The sequence below is a fragment of the Leptopilina boulardi genome, unplaced genomic scaffold, assembly GCF_019393585.1.
Source record: "Leptopilina boulardi isolate dan_hultmark-lab unplaced genomic scaffold, ZJU_Lbou_2.1 LbouV2_165, whole genome shotgun sequence".
NCBI classification, from domain to species: Eukaryota; Metazoa; Arthropoda; class Insecta; order Hymenoptera; family Figitidae; genus Leptopilina; species Leptopilina boulardi.
Window position 1 is genome coordinate 4241597 of NW_026137713.1, and position 20667 is coordinate 4262263.

The 20667-nt window shown below is 28.1% G+C and overlaps 2 protein-coding genes across 2 annotated transcripts in view; both read right to left on the bottom strand.

The window, feature by feature from the left end:
* Positions 1–3162, bottom strand: LOC127277373 (ubiquitin-conjugating enzyme E2 G1). The gene is made up of 6 exons (XM_051298476.1): positions 2995–3162; positions 1697–1799; positions 1522–1619; positions 1180–1358; positions 734–857; positions 1–470 (listed from the first exon to the last, which is right to left on the bottom strand). Exons 1-5 carry the CDS (start codon positions 3038–3040, stop codon positions 777–779), a joined length of 507 nt encoding a protein of 168 aa, XP_051154433.1. The 5' UTR covers positions 3041–3162; the 3' UTR covers positions 1–470; positions 734–776.
* A 2147-nt stretch (positions 3163–5309) lies between these two features.
* The window catches only part of LOC127277052 (TWiK family of potassium channels protein 18-like), a 299454-nt gene continuing 284096 nt past the window's right edge, over positions 5310–20667 (bottom strand). The window contains exons 5-7 of the mRNA XM_051297866.1: positions 12512–12717; positions 9236–9518; positions 5310–8361 (exon numbers count right to left, since the gene is read on the bottom strand). Of these exons, the coding sequence (XP_051153823.1) occupies positions 8078–8361; positions 9236–9518; positions 12512–12717 (773 nt within the window). The 3' untranslated portion in view covers positions 5310–8077. The remainder of the gene's footprint in view (positions 8362–9235; positions 9519–12511; positions 12718–20667) is intronic.

Sequence of the window (20667 nt, forward strand, 5' to 3'; positions counted from 1 at the left end):
TTTGTTTTGTTTTGTTTTTTTTTTTTAATTAAAAAGGATACGGAGATCAGATGATGAGGGAGGAAATGATGGTTTAAAAAAAAAAAAAGGGAAATGGAAGAGGGGAACGTTTAGATTACAGTAACTAGTAGGTAATATAAAGTAGAAATTGTACAGGTGATTTCTGTTTTTTCCTTTGTTTTTTTTTTTTTTTGTAAATATGTAAATTAGATTAGTCATTGTAAAATGTGAGCTGCATGTTATTTAGTTACTTGTTTTGTTTCGCGTTTAATTGATGGTAAGTAAAAGGTGGCGGAGATCAATTTTTGAACGCTTGACAAAAAAAAAAAAAAAAATTGCAAGAGATCGACTTTCTCCCTCCAGCTCTGCGAAAGGATGGGTCGAGCGTAATTAGTGACACTGTTGTCCATGAGCTTTAATGCTGAACTTTTTTTTTCTTTTTTTACTTTTGCACAGTGCTTACGGCTTCCCTATATCAATGAAAATAGATTAAAAAAAATAAATGAAAAAATTCTTTTCATTTTTTCTTTCAATAATTTTAACAATTAAATTTCTAAAGAAATGAATTTTTTCAATTAATTTTTATTATTAATAATAATTCTTTGAAATATGATTTTTTTTCAATAGCAAAACTAGGTACTTTAATGGATTAAGCAAGGTTTTTTTTTTTTTAGAAAATCTAAAATATTTTTGAAGAAATTTGTAATCTTGTAGGGGAAAAAAAAAAGCTTACCAGAATTAAATAAGTCTTTCCGTTTTAATAATAATCATTCCCCCTACGCACACTCTTCTTGGCTTTTTCTGACACACCTTGCCACCTTCCGTTTGAACTCCACATAACTTTCTCGCCATTCTTTCTATAATTTAGGCGAAAAAAACAAAAATTAATTATTAATAATTTTATTAGAAAAAATTATTTTACTTAAGAAAATAATCGAAATTCTATTTTTTTAATTCTTTTGCGATTAATATTATAGTAAACTATTTATTTTTATATATTATTATTATATATAGAATATTATTTTATTTTTATATTCTTAAAAAATTGTGGAGAGTGATAAATAAAATATTAATTAGTAAAAAAAAAGGCATCGCGTTCTCTCAATTTTTGTTTACGCGATAGCAAAAAAAAAGGAATTTTTTTTTTTTTTAAGATTTAGAGAATAAAAAAAAACTTACAGCAGCATCTACATTAGCTGGACTTTCGTCATTTGGATCAGCGAGCATACTGATGACGCTTATGAGAATAGTTTCCACTGTATGCACCGGTAACCACCGTTCTGAAGCCTTCTCATATCCCCATTTGTCATCACCAGGCTCGTGCAAAATGGATATGCATACATCACCATTTTTTTCGACTAAATAAAAAAAAGAAAAAATTCTTTTTTAAAAAAATTTCTCCAAATTCTCGTAAATTTAAATATAAATTATTGCTTCTTTGTAAAAAAAAAAAAAAAATTCTAAATAACTGATTAGAAAAAAAAAAATCAAATTATAGAATCTATAGAATTAAAAACTCACTGTTTGGATGCCATATTTCTGTTATAAACTTCATACGAGGAGGCCTTAAGGGGTATTCCTTCGGAAATTGTAAATGTGCTTTGAAAAAGCCACCTTCACTAAAATTGAAATTAAAAAAACAAAATTAATTATTTCAAATTAATGGAAAAAAACTAATTTCTTTTAAAATACTTACTACAATGTATCCGGAGGTCCAATAATAAGCACCTCCCATCGATAAATATCATTGTCGTCTATTAAACCTGCTGAAAACCCTTCAACTGGGTTTTTATTCAATTCTGTAAAAAATAAATAAATCATGTTCTAAATCTATATAATAAAATTTTCTCTCAACAATAAAAAAAAAAAAAATGTCAATAAAAGGGATAATTATTTCACAATGATTTCCGCAAATTACAAAGTCCAAGGTCAATATTGCAAAATCATATAATTTCTAGGTTAGAATAGACAAAGAAATTTTTATACTCTATAAAATCGAAAAAGAAAAGAAAACGAAAAAAAAATAATTAACACTAAAAATGGAAGAAGCGTTGTTACGTGAGTGAGATCATAAAAAGGAAGAAATCGAAAGCTATAAATGAATTGTGGAGAAAGTGTTGTAACGCATCCGCCAAACGACAACAGTGCTTGGGAAGTTTTGTTGCAATTTATAGGTTATGTGTATTATTATTCAACACGCGACATTACTTAACTAATCAAATTGACAGACACTGTCAAAAATTGATATTTTTTTTTTTTTAAGGATCACGATTTTTTCTAGGTTCATTGTATTCTATCAAGGTTAACATATAAAAGAGAGAGAGAGAAAGAGAGAGGTCAATCAACCCTCGAAGTTAAGTTTTAAAATTCGCCATGTGCAAAAACCAAAGAGAGTTGGTTTGAAGGCAATCGACCTTCGCCGCCAATGCTGCTTTCGCATCGCCTTTTCTTTTTTTTTTTTTTTTTTCTTTTTTTTTTATCACCGCCAAACTAAAATGCGATCCTCAAGGAATTTTGTAACGCGCAAAATGGCTATAAATAAACATGGTCTGACAATTATTTTCGTGTTAAAATCTGGGGTCGGCAGTTTGACGACGACATTTGACGATGACGACGGCGCACAAGAGTTCCACGCGTGTACAAAAAGCGAAAACATGAAATGCTAGGTTAACGTTATTCCAAGGGGGACGAAACCCGAACACACCACACAGCAGCTTCGTATTGATTTTCACGCCCCGAATTCAAGTTAGAGAATTGTAAAATAGTGAAAAAAAAAAAAAAAAAAATTAGAAGATTTAAATACTCAGGAAATTGTGAGAAAAAAAAATAATTCTTCACAATAGAAATAAAAAATTTCGAAAGAGTCACAAGCGGCAAGGATGGTTGGTTTCGTTTTTCAGTTAAAAATTTTAGAGCATTTAATTTTACATTTTTTGACATTCACATTGCACAATAATTATACACTTAACACAAAATTTTTATACACATTAATACCTGCTAATTGTTTACGTAGTAAAAGAGCTGACTGTGGCTCTGACATTAATAAAAGTTCCTTTAAATATTGACTAAAATTGAAAAACAATCACTGCGATTTGACTGGAAAGATGTCTCGGTACGTCGCGGAAGCGATAACTGCGCATGCGTCTTTGATACAACATATGTTCTTCCGTCAGCGATGAATGCGCCGGGCTTCACTAGCGTTCCTAGCGGTAAATAATTCAAGTTTCTCCTTTAATTTACCGACAATTACCAACTGGTGTTTAAAAATTGTTTAAAACTTCTATTGATAATGTAGAAAAAAACATTTATAACCGACAGTTATTTTTGGCGCGCTTTTTTAAATTTATTTTTGTAATATAATAAATTCTATTTTATAATTACTTTGGAAATTATTATTCATTGGAAATTTATTATCATTTATTATTTATTTTTATTTATGTAGTTATTTTTGGCGCGCTTTTTTAAATTTATTTTTGTAATATAATAAATTCTGTTTTATAATTACTTTGGAAATTATTATTCATTGGAAATTTATTACATTATTTAGTATATTTATTTATTATTTATTTTTATTTATGTAAATAATTTTTGTTTAAATTAAACAATTTGGGAATCCCTGAATTTTTAAATGTTTTACTTTTTGAAAATTTATCTTTCCCTTTTTTGTAAATATTGAAATATTAATTAAATAAATTTGTTATCAATAAATGCAAATAATTAAAAAAAATTATTTAACTATTAAATTATTTAATTAAATTATTTAAATTAATATGATTTGATATTATTGAATTGAAATATTAATATTTTATAATAAAAAATGTATTTTTAATTGAATAAATATATTTTTTGAAATATAATAAATGGTTTATTATATAATAAAAATAATATTATTAATTATTAATTATTAATTATTAATTATTAAATAATAATTATTAATTATTAAATAATAATATTAAAAAAAAAACAGAAAATGTATTAAAAAATATTTTTTTTAAAAAAAATATAATAAAAATTTTGACGTCGCATTGCAGATAGAAAAAAAAAAACAAAAACTTTATATTACAAAAGTGTGACATGCACGTATACATGTCGGTGATTGGAATATGAGGAAGGCATGAAAAAGAAATGCATTCATGTAACCAATGTATCCTCTTGCCTTCTCAGCAATTTCGCACGGCTACATGTGCGATTTATGACTCGATTTCGATTCCATTGCGCGGTCTGTTTACTTATTGGCATTCACGCAAGGATTTTTTTTTTTTTTTTTTATTTTATTTTTCATCCACTGTATTGTGTAAATATATTGTATATCAAAAATAGTATATTTCATTAAAATAAATATTATAATTTAATAAATTTTTAGTTCATTAATTTTTTAGATATATTTTTAAAAATTCTTCTTTTTAAATTTAAAAATCCATTTTCTATTTTTATTTCAGTGTATTTAAAATTTCTTTGATTTGACTAAATTTTCTCTCTATATAAAGAATGAAGAGAAAAATTTAATTTTTTTTTTTTTTTTTTGAAATAAAACAAAATTCTTTGACAATTTTCTCACTATATTCTTGAGAATGCATTGAATCAACAATAATCGCATTCATCTTTTTCTGTACCTTTTTGATATAAAAATTTGGTATTGTACTTTTGTGCAAGTCAAAAAAGAGAGGATGAGAAAAAGTCTTATCGAAGCGCGAAAACTGAAGTGCTGAGCTAGACGCAAATAAAACGAAATCGACTCCCAAAAAAAAAAAAAAAAAAAAAAAAAAACCAGAATGAAACTCATATAAGGAATATAAGAAACTTGTGTCTGCTCTTTTTGAAAGTGTAACTTTAAAAAGAATCGCGCTCTCATATCAGTGATTTTAAAAAAACCTTTTAAAAAAAATTTTCAAGATTCACTTTCTTTTTATATAATAAAAAGTGACAATAGTAACTTCATTATTAACTGAATTTAAGATTCGTATCCTCTTCACATTTATTCGCAAGATGAGCAAAAAGGAACGTATATAACATCGAGAAAAATAACTCCCATGGCGTTTGACTTTTCATTCGAATTTCTCGTCGTAAAATTGAAGGCAAAGTTTTCCAAACCGGCTCGCCACAATGTCTTGGACTTGGTTATATTTCCCATGGGTTTGTAAGGAAGATAAAAAAAAAGAAAGAAAGAAGAAAAGAAAGAAATGGTCACAAAAAAAGGATTTTACAAACAAAATATAATAAAAAAAAATAAATTTTGAAAAAAAAGGTAAATTTTCTACTAGGAGTAAAAAATTAATAACACTTTTTTTTTTAACAATAATTAAAGAAACTACTTTTGACATATATTTATTATACATTTTTTTTTTTTATTTCTTAAACAGTGGGAGACTATTGACTGCCATTTTCTGCGCCACAAGAAAAAACAAACAATTTTCAACAATCATTGTGTGATAATAATTATACAGAATCACGATTGTCATATATTTTTTATATTTGAGAGTAATTTTGGATTTTTTTTTTTTTGATTTCGATTTTTTAATAATTAATATACATCTCACATCCTATCGTATATGATATGTTAATAAACGAAAGTGGCCTTTCTAGGAGACTATAATGCATTTTTTTTTTTATTTATACTTGTGGTCAGTCGTTTTTTTTTGTGCAGCATAAAAAAAAAGAAAATCTTTTTCGTTCATAAAAAGGAAATTTAGAGGTTTTTTTTTCCACACCTGCTGACACATTGATTTCACCTTAAAATTGTATACATTTTACAGCTATCGTTTTTTTTTTTTTGCGGATAGCAGTCTTGAGTATTTTAATAATTAAACAACGCGAGTAGAGCTGTGGCTAATTTTTAAATTTGAATTTCCTTTTTTATAGCGAGAATAAAATTAAATTCTATTAAAAAAAAAAAATTATTAAAAATATAGCTGAACTAAAACTAAAATAAAAATTTTAAACTATTTTTTTTTTTTGAAAAAAGAAATTTTTTAAATTATATTTTAATTGATCAGTCTTTTGATAGTTAAATAATTTTTTTTTTTGAAAAAAACAAAAATCTGGCACAGCTCCACTCGAATAAGCGCAATTTCCTTACAAATATTTATATCAATATTACAACTAATCGTAAGAATATAATAGTTATTGTTCTTGAGCATAGAATTCGACCTTAGTATTTTTTTTTTCTGCGTCCGGACGTGGACGTAATGATTTATATATATATATATACTATATATATATATAAAGGGACGTCGAATCTCGAAAAAGATTTCTCTTCATTTTATTCTCATTTCTTTTCCGATACTTTCTACTAACAGATTTTTCAGAAATTTTCTTATTTAAAAAAAAAAAAAAGTTCACACACAGATGCTCAAGTGTATTCCATTTGGACACACAGTCGCAAAGATTCGTGGACACAAGTCAGTTGAAAACTAACTTTCGATTTAAAACTTTAGGTGCGTGTTTTTGCCCCCTTCTTTGAAAAAAGTTTTTTAATCCATATTGAACGGCCGGACGCCCCTATTTTGAAGGTTCAATAAGTCACTATATATATATAAAAAGTATTTTACATCGCGAGGGTCCATTTTTTTTTTTAGGAAGTATAAAAAAAACTTCTTTTTAATACATAGGCCCGTAGAAATGACAATAACTATTTTTTTTTTTAATTTTCAGCATCAGGACGTTGCATTTGTTTTTTTTTTTGATATTTCATTTTTTCTTTTGAACGAATGAAACAAAAATAGATTTTCGAAAATTGAACCTATGCATTTTTTAAATACGTTTTTTTTAATAGTTTGAAAAAATTTGAATCGTTTTCCAAAAAAAAAAAGTATATACAGCATCCGTTTAAAAAAAAAAGAGAAACTTAATATTATATTTGCAGAGACGTTTAGATTTAAATTGTTTTTCTTTACAGAATATTAATTTTGAAGCTAATTTTCTGTAAAGAAACTTTTGTTTTCTTTGAATTATATATACATATATGTATCCTGATATATATATATATTTTTTTTTTTTAGAAATATTGAAGACTCAATACAGAAATTTTCAATATATATTCAAAACATTATTTATACAATTTGTAAAAAGAAAACCTTTTTTTCGTTCTCTCGTTTTTTTGTTTTTGTTTTATAAAGTCTTCAATATAAAAAATTATTTCAACAATCATTACAACATCCTGAAGGCACGAAGTCTTCACCTGAAAACGCCTTTTTGAGACTTTTTTCTAAAAAAAAGGATTTCATGGCCGAAGAATTTTTATTAAACAAAATTTTAGCACAGAAAATTAAAAGGCATTAAAATAAGTTGCAATGCTTATTATTTTAATCCAATTTTGCTTATTTTAATACCAAAATGGATTAAAATAATAAGCGTTGCAGCTTATTTTAGTGCCTTTTAATTTTCTGTGAGTGTATTCTTCACTTAGAAATTTTAAAAATTTCATTTAATTTTCAATTATTTACATATAATAGTTTATTATAAATAATATTTATGATACAATTAATATTAATACAATTAATTAAACAATAATTGAATCACATTCTTCAGAGTCATGAAATCCTCAAAGGCTTGCAAAAAAAAAATTTATTTGATTCAAATACTCGATTATTTGATCAAATAAATATATTATCAAATAAATATTAATTTCAAGAAAATAATTTTTATTTCAATTAAATAAACTGTATTTGTACCAATAATTTCTGTATTTGAAACAAATATCTCCAGTAATAATTATTTGATAAAAATAAATAATTTTTTGATAATTATTTGAGGCAAATAAATTTTTTTTCAGTCCAGCCTTTTTTTTCAAAATTTATTTTTTTTTAACATACTTTCAGTTGAAGTTTTACATTTCGGTATTTTCCTCGGCTTCTTCATCAACTTCCGGCAATGTATAAACAGCTGGCAAATGACTAATATGATCCTCAAGTTTAAGAATTGGTTTACAATCTCTTGTAACGTCAACTTGATTATTATACGATGTATCCTTGAGAATATTTATTTCATTTTCATGAGCAAATATACTTATTGGTGGATCACCGCAAATTAAACTTTCCTCAGTAACATTTCTATGGCATAAATTACTTGTGGGAAATTGTCACGATGTAAGTGCAAATGGATCGGTTGATGTTAATTCATCGACACTTGGACTGGTCTTGACTTGTTCCTGTTTATCGTTTTGATGATTAAGCCGATGAACAATTTCATCATGCAGAATATTGAAGCACATTGCCGTCAATGCCATACCCGACATTATATAACATGAACAGAACCATATGGTTATATTCTGTGATTCGTGAATATTATAATGAGGATAGGAACCGGGTAGCATGTCGCCAAAACCAATTGTACTTAAACTCATGAAGCAGAAGTAGCATGCATCTGTAAAAAAAAAATTGGTGTAATTATGATTTTATCTTATTTATTAGTTACTGAAAAAAAATAATTTTGATTCAAATACTCGATTATTTGGCTCTATTATCAAATAAATATTTACTTGAATCAAATAATTTTTATTTTCGAGATTAAATAAAAAATTTTTTATTAAAATAACCGCCATTTTGTTATTTTTGAAAATTTTTTAATTATTCCAACGGATTTTGAAAGAAAAAATGAAAGCTCTTTCAAATGCAAAAAGAAATATCTAAATTATTTTAAAAGTTTTTTTTCATAAATTTTAGATAAACTATTTTTCAGCCTGCTTGATTTTTGAAATTAATTTGGTATCGAAAATAAAAATTGTTTAGTTCATGTAAATATTTATTTAATAGTCAAGTAATCGAGTATTTGAATCAAAAAAATTTTTTTAGTATATGCAGAGGAAAATCATAAAATTGTTTTTCTAAATTATTTTTTCAGTTAGGACAATTAATGTTCAATTTTTTAATTTTTTTTTTCTTTATCGTTGATGATATTAAAATATGAAAATTAAGACAATTATAATGACCTTTTGAACTTATTTTTCTATTTTAAAATTCCAATTTCTATTTACAAAAAAAAATTTTTCATCAATATTTAAATATCTATCTATATACCATCGATTCGAGAATAATATTTATGAATATTTATACTCTCTTAGAGAGCTTTGCACTCAAGGGAGTTAAGTTTCCAAGCTTTGCTATTGAATGGTGTATAATATAATTTTGCATTTACGTTAATATTATCATGATTTTCCATCAATTTATTATAGATCATAAAAAAAAAACAAAATTAATTTACTAAAATGAAAAAAAAAAATTAATATTTTTCTACGTACCAACAATAGTCCAACCCTCCAACTTATGAAGTGCAAAAGCACCGGCAATAATGTAGCACAACATTGCACCAAGACATATGCTAATTGGTGCAAGTATTGTAACATTTGGTCTATCACCTGAACCGAGACTTGATACCTCATCTTTTGGACTTGCTTTTATCTCAACATTTGGATATGTTGAGGCATTTGCTCTCACATAAAATGGCTCCTGTAATTGCATTTGCTGTTGCTGTTGCGCCATTTCCTCCTGTTGTCTTTTCTTTCTCATTCGCCTTTCCTTTTCCTAGGGGGAAAAAAAAAAATTTGTATTGTTTTATATCGGTGTCTATATGAATTTAAACGAGTCAATGTAGATTTACGAATTAGAAGAGAATTTCGTTTCAAAAAAGAAAGTCAAATAAAATTAATCAGCATGTTTCTTTTATTTTTTTACCTTCAAACAACACTTTTTACCTTCAAAAAAACCTACCAATTGAACCTAAATTTCAATAGAGTAAGAATAATCAATTTTTTTCGATTTTTTTAGATAGAATGTTTTCCTGGAAAATGAAAAAATCCCTTTCAAAGTCAAATAAAATTAATCAGCATGTCTCTATTATTTTTTTACCTTAAAACAACACGTAATACCTTCAAAAAAAACCTACCAATTGAACCTAAACTGTAATACAAAAGAAATAATAATTTTTATACAATTTTTTTGAATAGAATATTTTCCTGGAAAATGAAAAAATTCCTTACAAATTCAAAAAAAATTAATCAGCATGTCTCTATTATTTTATTACCTTAAAACAACATTGGTAACCTTCAAAAAAAACCTACCAATTGAACCTAAATTGCAATGGAATAGGAATAATCAATTTTATTCCATTTTTTTGAATAGAATGTTTTCCTGGAAAATGAAAAAATTCCTTACAAATTCAAAAAAAATTAATCAGCATGTCTCTATTATTTTTTTACCTTGAAACAACACCTAATACCTTCAGAAAAAACCTACCAATTGAACCTAAATTGCAGTATACTAAAAATTATCAATTTTGTTCCATTTTTTTGAATAGAATGTTTTCCTGAAAAAAGAAAAAATTCCTTACAAATTAAAAAAAATTAATCAGCATGTCTCTATTATTTTTTTACCTTAAAACAACACCTAATACTTTCAGAAAAAACCTACCAATTGAACCTAAATTGCAGTAGACAAAAAATTATCAATTTTATTCCATTTTTTTGAATAGAATGTTTTCCTGGAAAATGAAAAAATTCCTTACAAATTAAAAAAAATTAATCACCATGTCTCTATTATTTTTTTACCTTAAAACAACACCTAGTACCTTCAGAAAAAACCTACCAATTGAACCTAAATTGCAGTAGACTAAAAATTATCAATTTTATTCCATTTTTTTGAATAGAATGTTTTCCTGGAAAATGAAAAAATTCCTTACAAATTAAAAAAAAATTATCAGCATGTCTCTAATATTTTTTTACCTTAAAAAAACACCTAATACCTTCAGAAAAACCTACCAATTGAACCTAAATTGCAATGGAATAGGAATAATCAATTTTATTCCATTTTTTTGAATAGAATGTTTTCCTGGAAAATGAAAAAATTCCTTACAAATTCAAAAAAAATTATCAGCATGTCTCTAATATTTTTTTACCTTAAAACAACACCTAATACCTTCAGAAAAACCTACCAATTGAACCTAAATTGCAATGGAATAGGAATAATCAATTTTGTTCCATTTTTTTGAATAGAATGTTTTCCTGGAAAATGAAAAAATTCCTTACAAATTCAAAAAAAATTAATCAGCATGTCTCTATTATTTTTTTCCCTTGAAACAACACCTAATACCTTCAGAAAAAACCTACCAATTGAACCTAAATTGCAGTATACTAAAAATTATCAATTTTGTTCCATTTTTTTGAATAGAATGTTTTCCTGGAAAATGAAAAAATTCCTTACAAATTAAAAAAAATTAATCACCATGTCTCTATTATTTTTTTACCTTAAAACAACACCTAGTACCTTCAGAAAAAACCTACCAATTGAACCTAAATTGCAGTAGACTAAAAATTATCAATTTTATTCCATTTTTTTGAATAGAATGTTTTCCTGGAAAATGAAAAAATTCCTTACAAATTAAAAAAAAATTATCAGCATGTCTCTAATATTTTTTTACCTTAAAACAACACCTAATACCTTCAGAAAAACCTACCAATTGAACCTAAATTGCAATGGAATAGGAATAATCAATTTTGTTCCATTTTTTTGAATAGAATGTTTTCCTGGAAAATGAAAAAATTCCTTACAAATTAAAAAAAAATTAATCAGCATGTCTCTATTATTTTTTTACCTTAAAACAACACCTAATACCTTCAGAAAAAACCTACTAATTTAACCTAAATTTCAGTAGACTAAAAATTATCAATTTTATTCCATTTTTTTGAATAGAATGTTTTCCTGGAAAATGAAAAAATTCCTTACAAATTCAAAAAAAATTAATCAGCATATCTCTATTATTTTTTTTACCTAATATCAACACGAAATACCTTCAAAAAAACCTACTAATTGAACCTAAATTGCAGTAGACTAAAAATTATCAATTTTATTCCATTTTTTTGAATAGAATGTTTTCCTGGAAAATGAAAAAATTCCTTACAAATTCAAAAAAATTAATCAGCATGTCTCTATTATTTTTTTACCTTAAAACAACACCTAATACCTTCAGAAAAAACCTACCAATTGAACCTAAATTGCAGTAGACTAAAAATTATCAATTTTATTCCATTTTTTTGAATAGAATGTTTTCCTGGAAAATGAAAATATCTAGACCTGTGCAAAATAAATCGAACCGAACTGTTCGAGTCAGCCCAGTTTCGACATTCGAGTCCGTCCAGGTCGAATGTCGAAAATCCGACTTCCGAGTCAGTCCAGTTCTAATGTCGAAAGTTCGAAATTCGAGTCAGGGTCATTAAAAACCGAACCAAATTCGATTCGATTCGAACATTGCACAGCTCTAGTTTGTAAACAATTCTCTAAGGTTGTAAAACAAACTTGAAAGGTTTTAGGAAAAAAAGTTTTAAGTTGTAAAACATCCTTAAAGGAGAGAAGAAAAAAAAATTATTTTGTTTTATATACGAGTCTATACGAATTTATACGAGTTAAAATTTGTCATAAATAATCAATTGTACTGTTTAAAAAAAAAATTATCTTACCTATTTGATAATAAATATATTTGTGTAAATATTGTTAACAGTAAATAAAAATAATATTTTCTATACCTGCATTCGTCTTTCATCGTAACAGCAATAGCCACAATTGGAGCAAAGGCAACAGCATAGTGCTCTGGTAAAAACGCCTCGGGCGCAACGTGATAATAAACCACCAGCACTTGATAAGTATACCAAAGTCAAGGGGATTCCCAAACTCGCGTAACCCATTGTCGCGACCTTGGCCCAAGATGATCTTGGTGCTATACTTCCATATCCTGTGAAAAAAAAGAAAATTAGAAAAATTGTGGTTTTTCATCAGTTTTTTTTTTTTTTTTTTTTTTTTTTTTGCAAGAAACATCCATCCTACTTGACGTTGTGGGAAGGATAACAATTTTCTTTACTTCTTTTTTTTTCTTTTTGTTACGCGATTACATTTTTCCTCCAAGGGCCATATTTCTTTTTAGCCACCACTTTTCCGACTTTATGCAGTTCATAAATCTATCTTTAAGAAGATTTCCAGTCTCTACATCATTTTTTTTTTTTTGCATTATAAGTTTGTTTCGAAGGTGAAAAAAAAAAATAGAATTTGGAAATTGATGAATTAAAATTTTTGAAAGTATTTTGTATTTTATAAAGTCATGTGAGTTACCAATCATTTTGCGATAATACACATGTATAGGTAAATATTTTAAGCTTGACATTTCGGAAAGGCTGTCATCATTTCTCAAATTTACAGCAAACGTATGCGATAAAAGCCATTTTAGTATTCCGTCTAAAATCGATCATATCGTATATATATATATGTATATAAATCGATTCTTCTTGTCACGATTTGTGTGTATCAAAAACTATCGCACAGCTGCTGCTGCTACTTCTCGATACATTGAAAATTCATCTGTACAATAAATGACACGAATGACTTTTACAAACGACAATGAATCAAAAGTTGATTTTCTCTTAGAAAAAAAAAAAAATATGTTTAAAAGAAATTTATAACTTCTGTATTCAAGTATGTTGCATATATGTAAAATAGAAAAAAAATTTTCTATAGAGAAAATATTTGGAAAAATTATAAATTCTGTTGAATCCTCAATTGAATTGGATTAGAAAATTTTTTCCAGTTTTGAGTTAGATATTGATATAATAAAGTTTAGTAATTAACTTTGTGGAAATATTTGTCATATATTAATAGAGAAGATTTTGCAGAGGAAAATTGAATTATTTAATGCGCGCCTAAATTCTAAAAGTTTAGTGATCGATATTATACGAGAGGTAAATTGCCTCATGTTTACGAGAAGTAAGTTCTCTCTCTCTCTCTCTCTCTCTCTCTCTTTACAGTTTCCATTTTAACACACATACAATTCCTGATAAGAAGCTCAAAAGTAAGTTTAACGACTGGTAATTTCCTGCCAATCGCTATTTGCAGTTCGAGAAACATTCGGATACATAAAACGTTTACAAATCGTCAAACTATATCCGCTATTAAAGAAAAATCATCAATTTACTATTATATTTTTACATTACTTGTTACAAAATATAAGTATAATTCTCATGCTTTTTTTTTAATTTATCGTTGTTTTATTTTTTTAACCATCTATGTAAAATTAATAATTCTCTTAATACAGAATTATTTCAAAAATTAGAACCAAAATCAATGTAAAATCTCAAATACTACAAAAAGAAATGAACTTTAATTAATTTAAAAAGTGCATAAGAAATTAATGAAATTTTCAAAGTTCAATTATTAACAATTTTTTAAAATGCGTAATTAAAACCTTTGTCTATTGAAGAGCAACCCTATTACAAGAAGATGAAACCTTCCAAGAGCATCCTTTAATGTACCTCTGTTCTTTAATAAATTAGTTGAAGATATTCATATTTCAGATTCTCTCATCATAAAGCAATTCTCTGATAATAATAAAAGCAAATATTCAATTGCTTTGAAAGGCTTTATTCCTCAATATTATGATAACCCAGACATATATATATATATATATATATATATATATATATATATATTACGTTTAGCTTTTCTCCAGAGATATAAAAATCGTATTCATCTCACAGAACGTGAACTTTGACGAATATTATTAATTTTCTATCGAGATAAATTTTAAATCAAAATGTAAATGGAACTAGAAAGAAATAGAATTCTTCTTCTCTTTTATCAAAAAAAATTTTTTTTTTTTGGGATAATTTTTCACTATCTATGACAATGCATTAATCAAATTAAAAAAAATTTTTTTTTGGAATTTATTTGTGATACAGAACAGGTCAAACTAGCAATAAATGAAACGAGCCGCGAGTTAATATATATATATTTATTTTTCCAGTGAATCCACACAATAATCCAAGTGGACTTCCGCGAAACCTAGTTGGCAAACTGTCTGGAAAACGAGAAAAAATTACTTCGACAAAATAATAATAGTGTGACAATGTAAAGGGAACGTTAACTGGATAACCATAGAGAACAAAACGTTAAGTAAAACGTGTTAAAAATATAGGCGAAGAAGAAATCGAACGCAAATTGTTCAAAAAAAAAAAAAAGAAAAGCACTTTGTGGTCAATTTTTCTATATTCTCTTCTTTTTTTTAATATTGGTAAAATTTTGTTTAGAAATGAAAAATTACGAAAAAAATTAATATTACATATTCATTAATTAATTTAAGTAAAGTATTAAAAACAGGTTAATAATTTCTTTTTTTCTTTTAGGAGAGAAAAAAAAAATTGTTTTGTTTTATATCGAGTCTATACGAATTTATTCAAAAAAACATTAGTCAACGTAGATTGACAAATTAGAAGAGAATTTTGTTTCAAAAGAGAAAAGAAATTAGTTTTGGCTTACTTTGAGTCAAAATAATTTCTTTTTTTAGGCGAGAAGAAAAAAAAATGTTTTGTTTTATATCGAGTCTATACGATTTATTAAATGAACAACAAGTCAATGTGAATTGACGAATTAGAAGAGAACTTTCTTTTCTAAAGAGAAAGAAATTTTGTCAACTGATTTTCAGTCAAAATGATCTCTTCTTTTAGAAAGGTATTAGAACAAACTTAGGTTGTAAAGTAACGTTTCTGCGTAAAAAAGATACTGTGGTTAAATTCTAGTAAAGAATGAGCCTAATATTTAACCAAAGCTCATTCAAAGTTAAGTCAAAGACAATTCAAGGTCATTTGAAGGTAAGGTCAAGGAAATTCAAGGTCATTCAAGGCCATTTGAAGGTTAGGCCAATGTCAAGTCAAGGACATTCAAGGTCATTTGAAGGTCGAGGTTATTCAAGTTCGTTTTAAGAGATAAGATCAAAGTCATTTGAATGTCAATTCAAGGTTATTTGAAGGCTAGGTCAAAGTCATTTAAAGGTCAGGTCAAGGTAATTTAAAGGTCAATGTTATTCAAGGTCACTTCATGGTCAAGTTAAGGTCATTTGAAGGCCAGATCAAGGTAATTAAAGGTCACTTCATGGTCAAATCAAGGTCATTTGAAGGCCAGGTCAAGGTAATTCAAGGTCACTTCAAGGTCATTTGAAAGCCAGGGTAAGGTAATTCAAGGACATTTTAAGGTCATTTGAAGGTCAAAGATAATTAAGGTCGTTTGAAGATAAGGTCAAGCCCATTTGAAAGTCAATTCAAGGTTATTTGAAGGCCAGGTCAAGGTAATTTAAGGTCATTTACAGGTCAGGTCAAGGTAATTTAAAGGTCAATGTTATTCAAGGTCACTTTATGGTAAAGTCAAAGTCTATTGAAGGCCAGGTCAAGGTAATTCAAGGTCCCTTCATAGTCAAACCAAGATCATTTGAAGGGAAGGTCAAGGTAATTCAAGGACATTTTAAGGTCATTTGAAGGTCATTTGAAGGTCAAGGTTACTTAAGGTCGTTTGAAGATAAGGTCAAGCTCATTTGAATGTCAATTCAAGGTTATTTGAAGGCTAGGTCAAAGTCATTTAAAGGTCAGGTCAAGGTAATTTAAAGGTCAATGTTATTCAAGGTCACTTCATTGTCAAGTTAAGGTCATTTGAAGGCCAGATCAAGGTAATTAAAGGTCACTTCATGGTCAAACCAAAGTCATTTGAAGGCCAGGTCAAGGTAATTCAAGGTCACTTCAAGGTCATTTGAAAGCCAGGGTAAGGTAATTCAAGAACATTTTAAGGTCATTTGAAGGTCAAGGTTAAGGTCAAGGTCGTTTGAAGATAAGGTCAATGTCATTTGAATGTCAATCCAAGATTATTTGAAGGTAAGGTCAAGGTAATTCAAGATCATTTAAAGGGGAATGTTATTCAAGGTCACTTCATGGTCAAGTCAAGGTCATTTGATGGTCAAAGTTATTCAAGGTCGTTTGAAGATCAGCTCATGGTTTCTTCATGGTCAAGTCAAGGTCATTTAAAGGCCAGGTCAAAGGAATTCAAGGTTACTTCATGGTGAAACCAAGGTTATTTGAAGGCCAGGTCAATGTAATTCAAGAACATTTTAAGGTCATTTGAAGGTCAAGGTTAAGGTCAAGGTCGTTTGAAGATAAGGTTAATGTCATTTGAAGGTCAATCCAAGATTATTTGAAGGTCAGGTCAAGGTAATTCAAGATCATTTAAAGGGCAATATTATTCAAGGTCACTTAATGGTCAAGTCAAGGTCATTTGATGGTCAAAATTATTCAAGGTCGTTTGAAGATCAGGTCATGGTCAGCCAAGGTCATTTGAAGGTCAGGTCAAGGTCACTTCAAAGTCATTTGTAGTTCATGCCATCACTTCAAGTTTAATTCAAAGTTAAGTCATGGTCGAATCTAATTAATTGTAAAAACAACGCCAAGTTCCAAATTTAAGGTTGTAAAACTATTCTTTAAGGTTGTAAAACAAACTTAAAAAGTTCTAGAACATATTATTAAATTGTAGAATACCCTTTAAGGGGAGAAGAAAAAATTTTTTTTTGTTTTTATATCGAGTCTATACAATTTATTCATAAAAACAACAATATGTAAATTGACGAATTAGAAGAGAATTTTTTTTGAAGAGAAAGGAATTTCTATGAATACAGAATTAATTATTGATAAGATTATTATTATTATTTTGTGATAGTGTGTCATTAAATTTGTATATTATATAGTGATGACATTTTCCTTATATGATGGTTACCCATATAGTGGAACTGCTGTTTACTGCATATACTGGTAATATAGGCGTACAGACATTTAATTAAATCCCAAATAATTTGCATAGCTTGTGCGCACAGAATGTTGTAATAACATCTCGAAGATACTCGAAGATAACAGTACAGTGTTGCATATCCAGCTGACTCTAAATGTACACATATATTTACCACCACGCATATTTTCCCTCACATTAATGCTTCTCCTCTATTGCATTGAATCTCATCACTATACTACTGGGATGAGTAGAGTCCAGAATCAGGAAATCATAACATTTCCTGAACAGTATAGGAAATTGGTGAAAATTAAGGATTCCAAAATTCATTATAAAAATATATAAAATAATTAGAATGTTTTTTTTTCGAATTTTGAAAATAATAATAATTTTAGTTTTTTTTTTTGTTCTTGAAAGAATTGTTTTTATATACTCAGTGAAAATATATCAATTTTACCAAAAAGGCATTAGTCTATGTCAAAAAAAAAAATAACTGCTTCTGAAAGAGTGTTATAAGTTGATGTTATTAATAACTTTTCATGTTAAACTTTTCTCTATACTTCTTTCTTTAATTCAACAACAGTAATATAAACTTTAAACATTGATATAAATTTGCGATACTTAAATTTTAACAAATATAATGGAAAAATTTTATTTTAAAAAACTTTTCAATTTTTATATATAAATATAGATGGAGAAATATTTTATTATCCGCATAGAGAAAATTGATTTTTATTGATTAGATTTGAGTGTCTCTAAATTGAACAGGACTCGTTAGAGATAAGAAACGAGGAGTTGTATCGATTGTACACTCAAACAAGTGAAATTGAACATCCCTTGGAGCAAGTCTATTCTTTCCTTTCCTTTCCTTTTTTTTTTTTTTTTTTTTATTTTGTAAGCTTTATTTTTCTCTCAAGACATTGAACCATGAAGGCTCCTTCTGTGGAAGTGTCCCGTACCTAGAGGCTAGAATGTAAGAATTCTCATGTCGAATTTTCTTCCTATATAGAATCAGTGATTTACCAAGGATCCTTGAGTTCGATTTCTCTGATGCTGCACCTCGGGTTAAGAAACTATAAACGAGAACAATATACAGAGAGAGAAAGAGAGGTTCAACAAATCAGAAGAGATACTTTCAAAAAAAAAAAAAAAAATTTATTCTTTAAAAAAAAAAACTGTTATCCCACTTGGAAAGATTCCCTGGAATGTGACCCCTGGAGGTTCTATCAGAATTCCGCCGGAACTTCCAATGTAATTCCGTCAGAATTCCATCGGAGTTCCAAAAAAATTTCCGATGGGATTCCAACGGAATTCCGATTAATTTTTTTTCAAACATTTTAGAGTCCTAATTCCGTCGGAATTCCGCCGGAACTTCAACGTAATTCCATCGGAATTCCATCGGAGTTCCAAAGAATTTCCAATGGGATTCCGACGGAATTCCGATTAATTTTTTTCAAAAATTTTAGTGTCCTAATTCCGTCGGCATTCCAAAGAATTCCGCCGGAACTTCCAACGTAATTCTGTCGGAATTCCATCGGAGTTCCAAAGAATTTCCGATGGGATTCCAACGGAATTCCGATTAATTTTTTTTCAAACATTTTAGATTCCTAATTCCGTCGGAATTCCAAAGAATTCCGCCGGAACTTCCAACGTAATTCTGTCGGAATTCCATCGGAGTTCCAAGGAATTTCCGATGGGATTCCAACGGAATTCCGATTAATTTTTTTTTAAACATTTTAGATTCCTAATTCCGTCGGAATTCCGCCGGAACTTCCAACGTAATTCCGTCGGAATTCCATCGGAGTTCCAAAGAATTTCCCATGGGATTCCGACGAAATTACGTTGGAAGTTCCGGCGGAGTTCCGACGGAATTCCGATTAATTTTTTTCAAAAATTTTAGTGTCATAATTCCGTCGGAATTCCAAAGAATTCCGCCGGAACTTCCAACGTAATTCTGTCGGAATTCCATCGGAGTTCCAAAGAATTTCCGCTGGAAGTTCCGGCGGAATTCCGACGGAATTCCGATTAATTTTTTTCAAAAATTTTAGTGTCCTAATTCCGTCGGCATTCCAAAGAATTCCGCCGGAACTTCCAACGTAATTCTGTCGGAATTCCATCGGAGTTCCAATGAATTTCCGTTGGAAGTTCCGGCGGAATTACGTTGGAAGTTCCGGCGGAGTTCCGATTAATTTTTTTCAAAAATTTTAGAGTCCTAATTCCGTCGAAATTCCAAAGAATTGCGCCGGAACTTCCAACGTAATTCTGTCGGAATTCCATCGGAGTTCCAAAGAATTTCCGATGGGATTCCGACGGAATTTCAAATAATTTTTTCAAAATTTTTAGAGTCCCACTTGGAAAGATTCCCTGCAAAGTGACCCTTGGAGGTTCTATCAGAATTCCGCCGGAACTTCCAACGTAATTCCGTTGGTTTTTCATCGGAGGTCCAAAGAATTTCCGATGGGATTCCGACGGGATTCCGACGGAATTAGGACTCTAAAAATTTTGAAAAAAATTAATCGGTATTCCATCAGAATCCCATTGGAAATTCTTTGGAACTCCAATGGAATTCCGACGGAATTACGTTGAAAATTCCGGCGGAATTCTGATAGAACCTCCAGGGTGCACTTCACGGGTGAATCTTTCCAAGTGTGATCGCACTGAATATTTTACTATGATTTTTAATTGGGAATTTTGTTTCAAACAGATGCTTCTAGCGTAAAATAATACTCTTCAAAATCTCTTGAATAATAATACTAAAAGTAAGATAATTACCAAGCATGTAATTATCAGACAAGGCAGTGAATAAAGAGGATCTACTATGAGCTTTGAGAAATTTCCTAAAAGAGAACGCAAACACCTTCGTGATATAGGAGAGTGAATTAATGAAGATTAATTATAAAAGAAAAAGAAATTAAGATCAATTGGAAATAATGTCTAATTTCATTTTATTTATATGGTTGCAATTTTTTTTTTTGTGCACAATATCAAATATTGGAAATCCATTAGAAGAACTTGGATAATAGAAGAGGAACAATATGCTTTAGATGTTATAACATGATACTTATTATTGGAAATGTATCATTGTAATGATAAAATT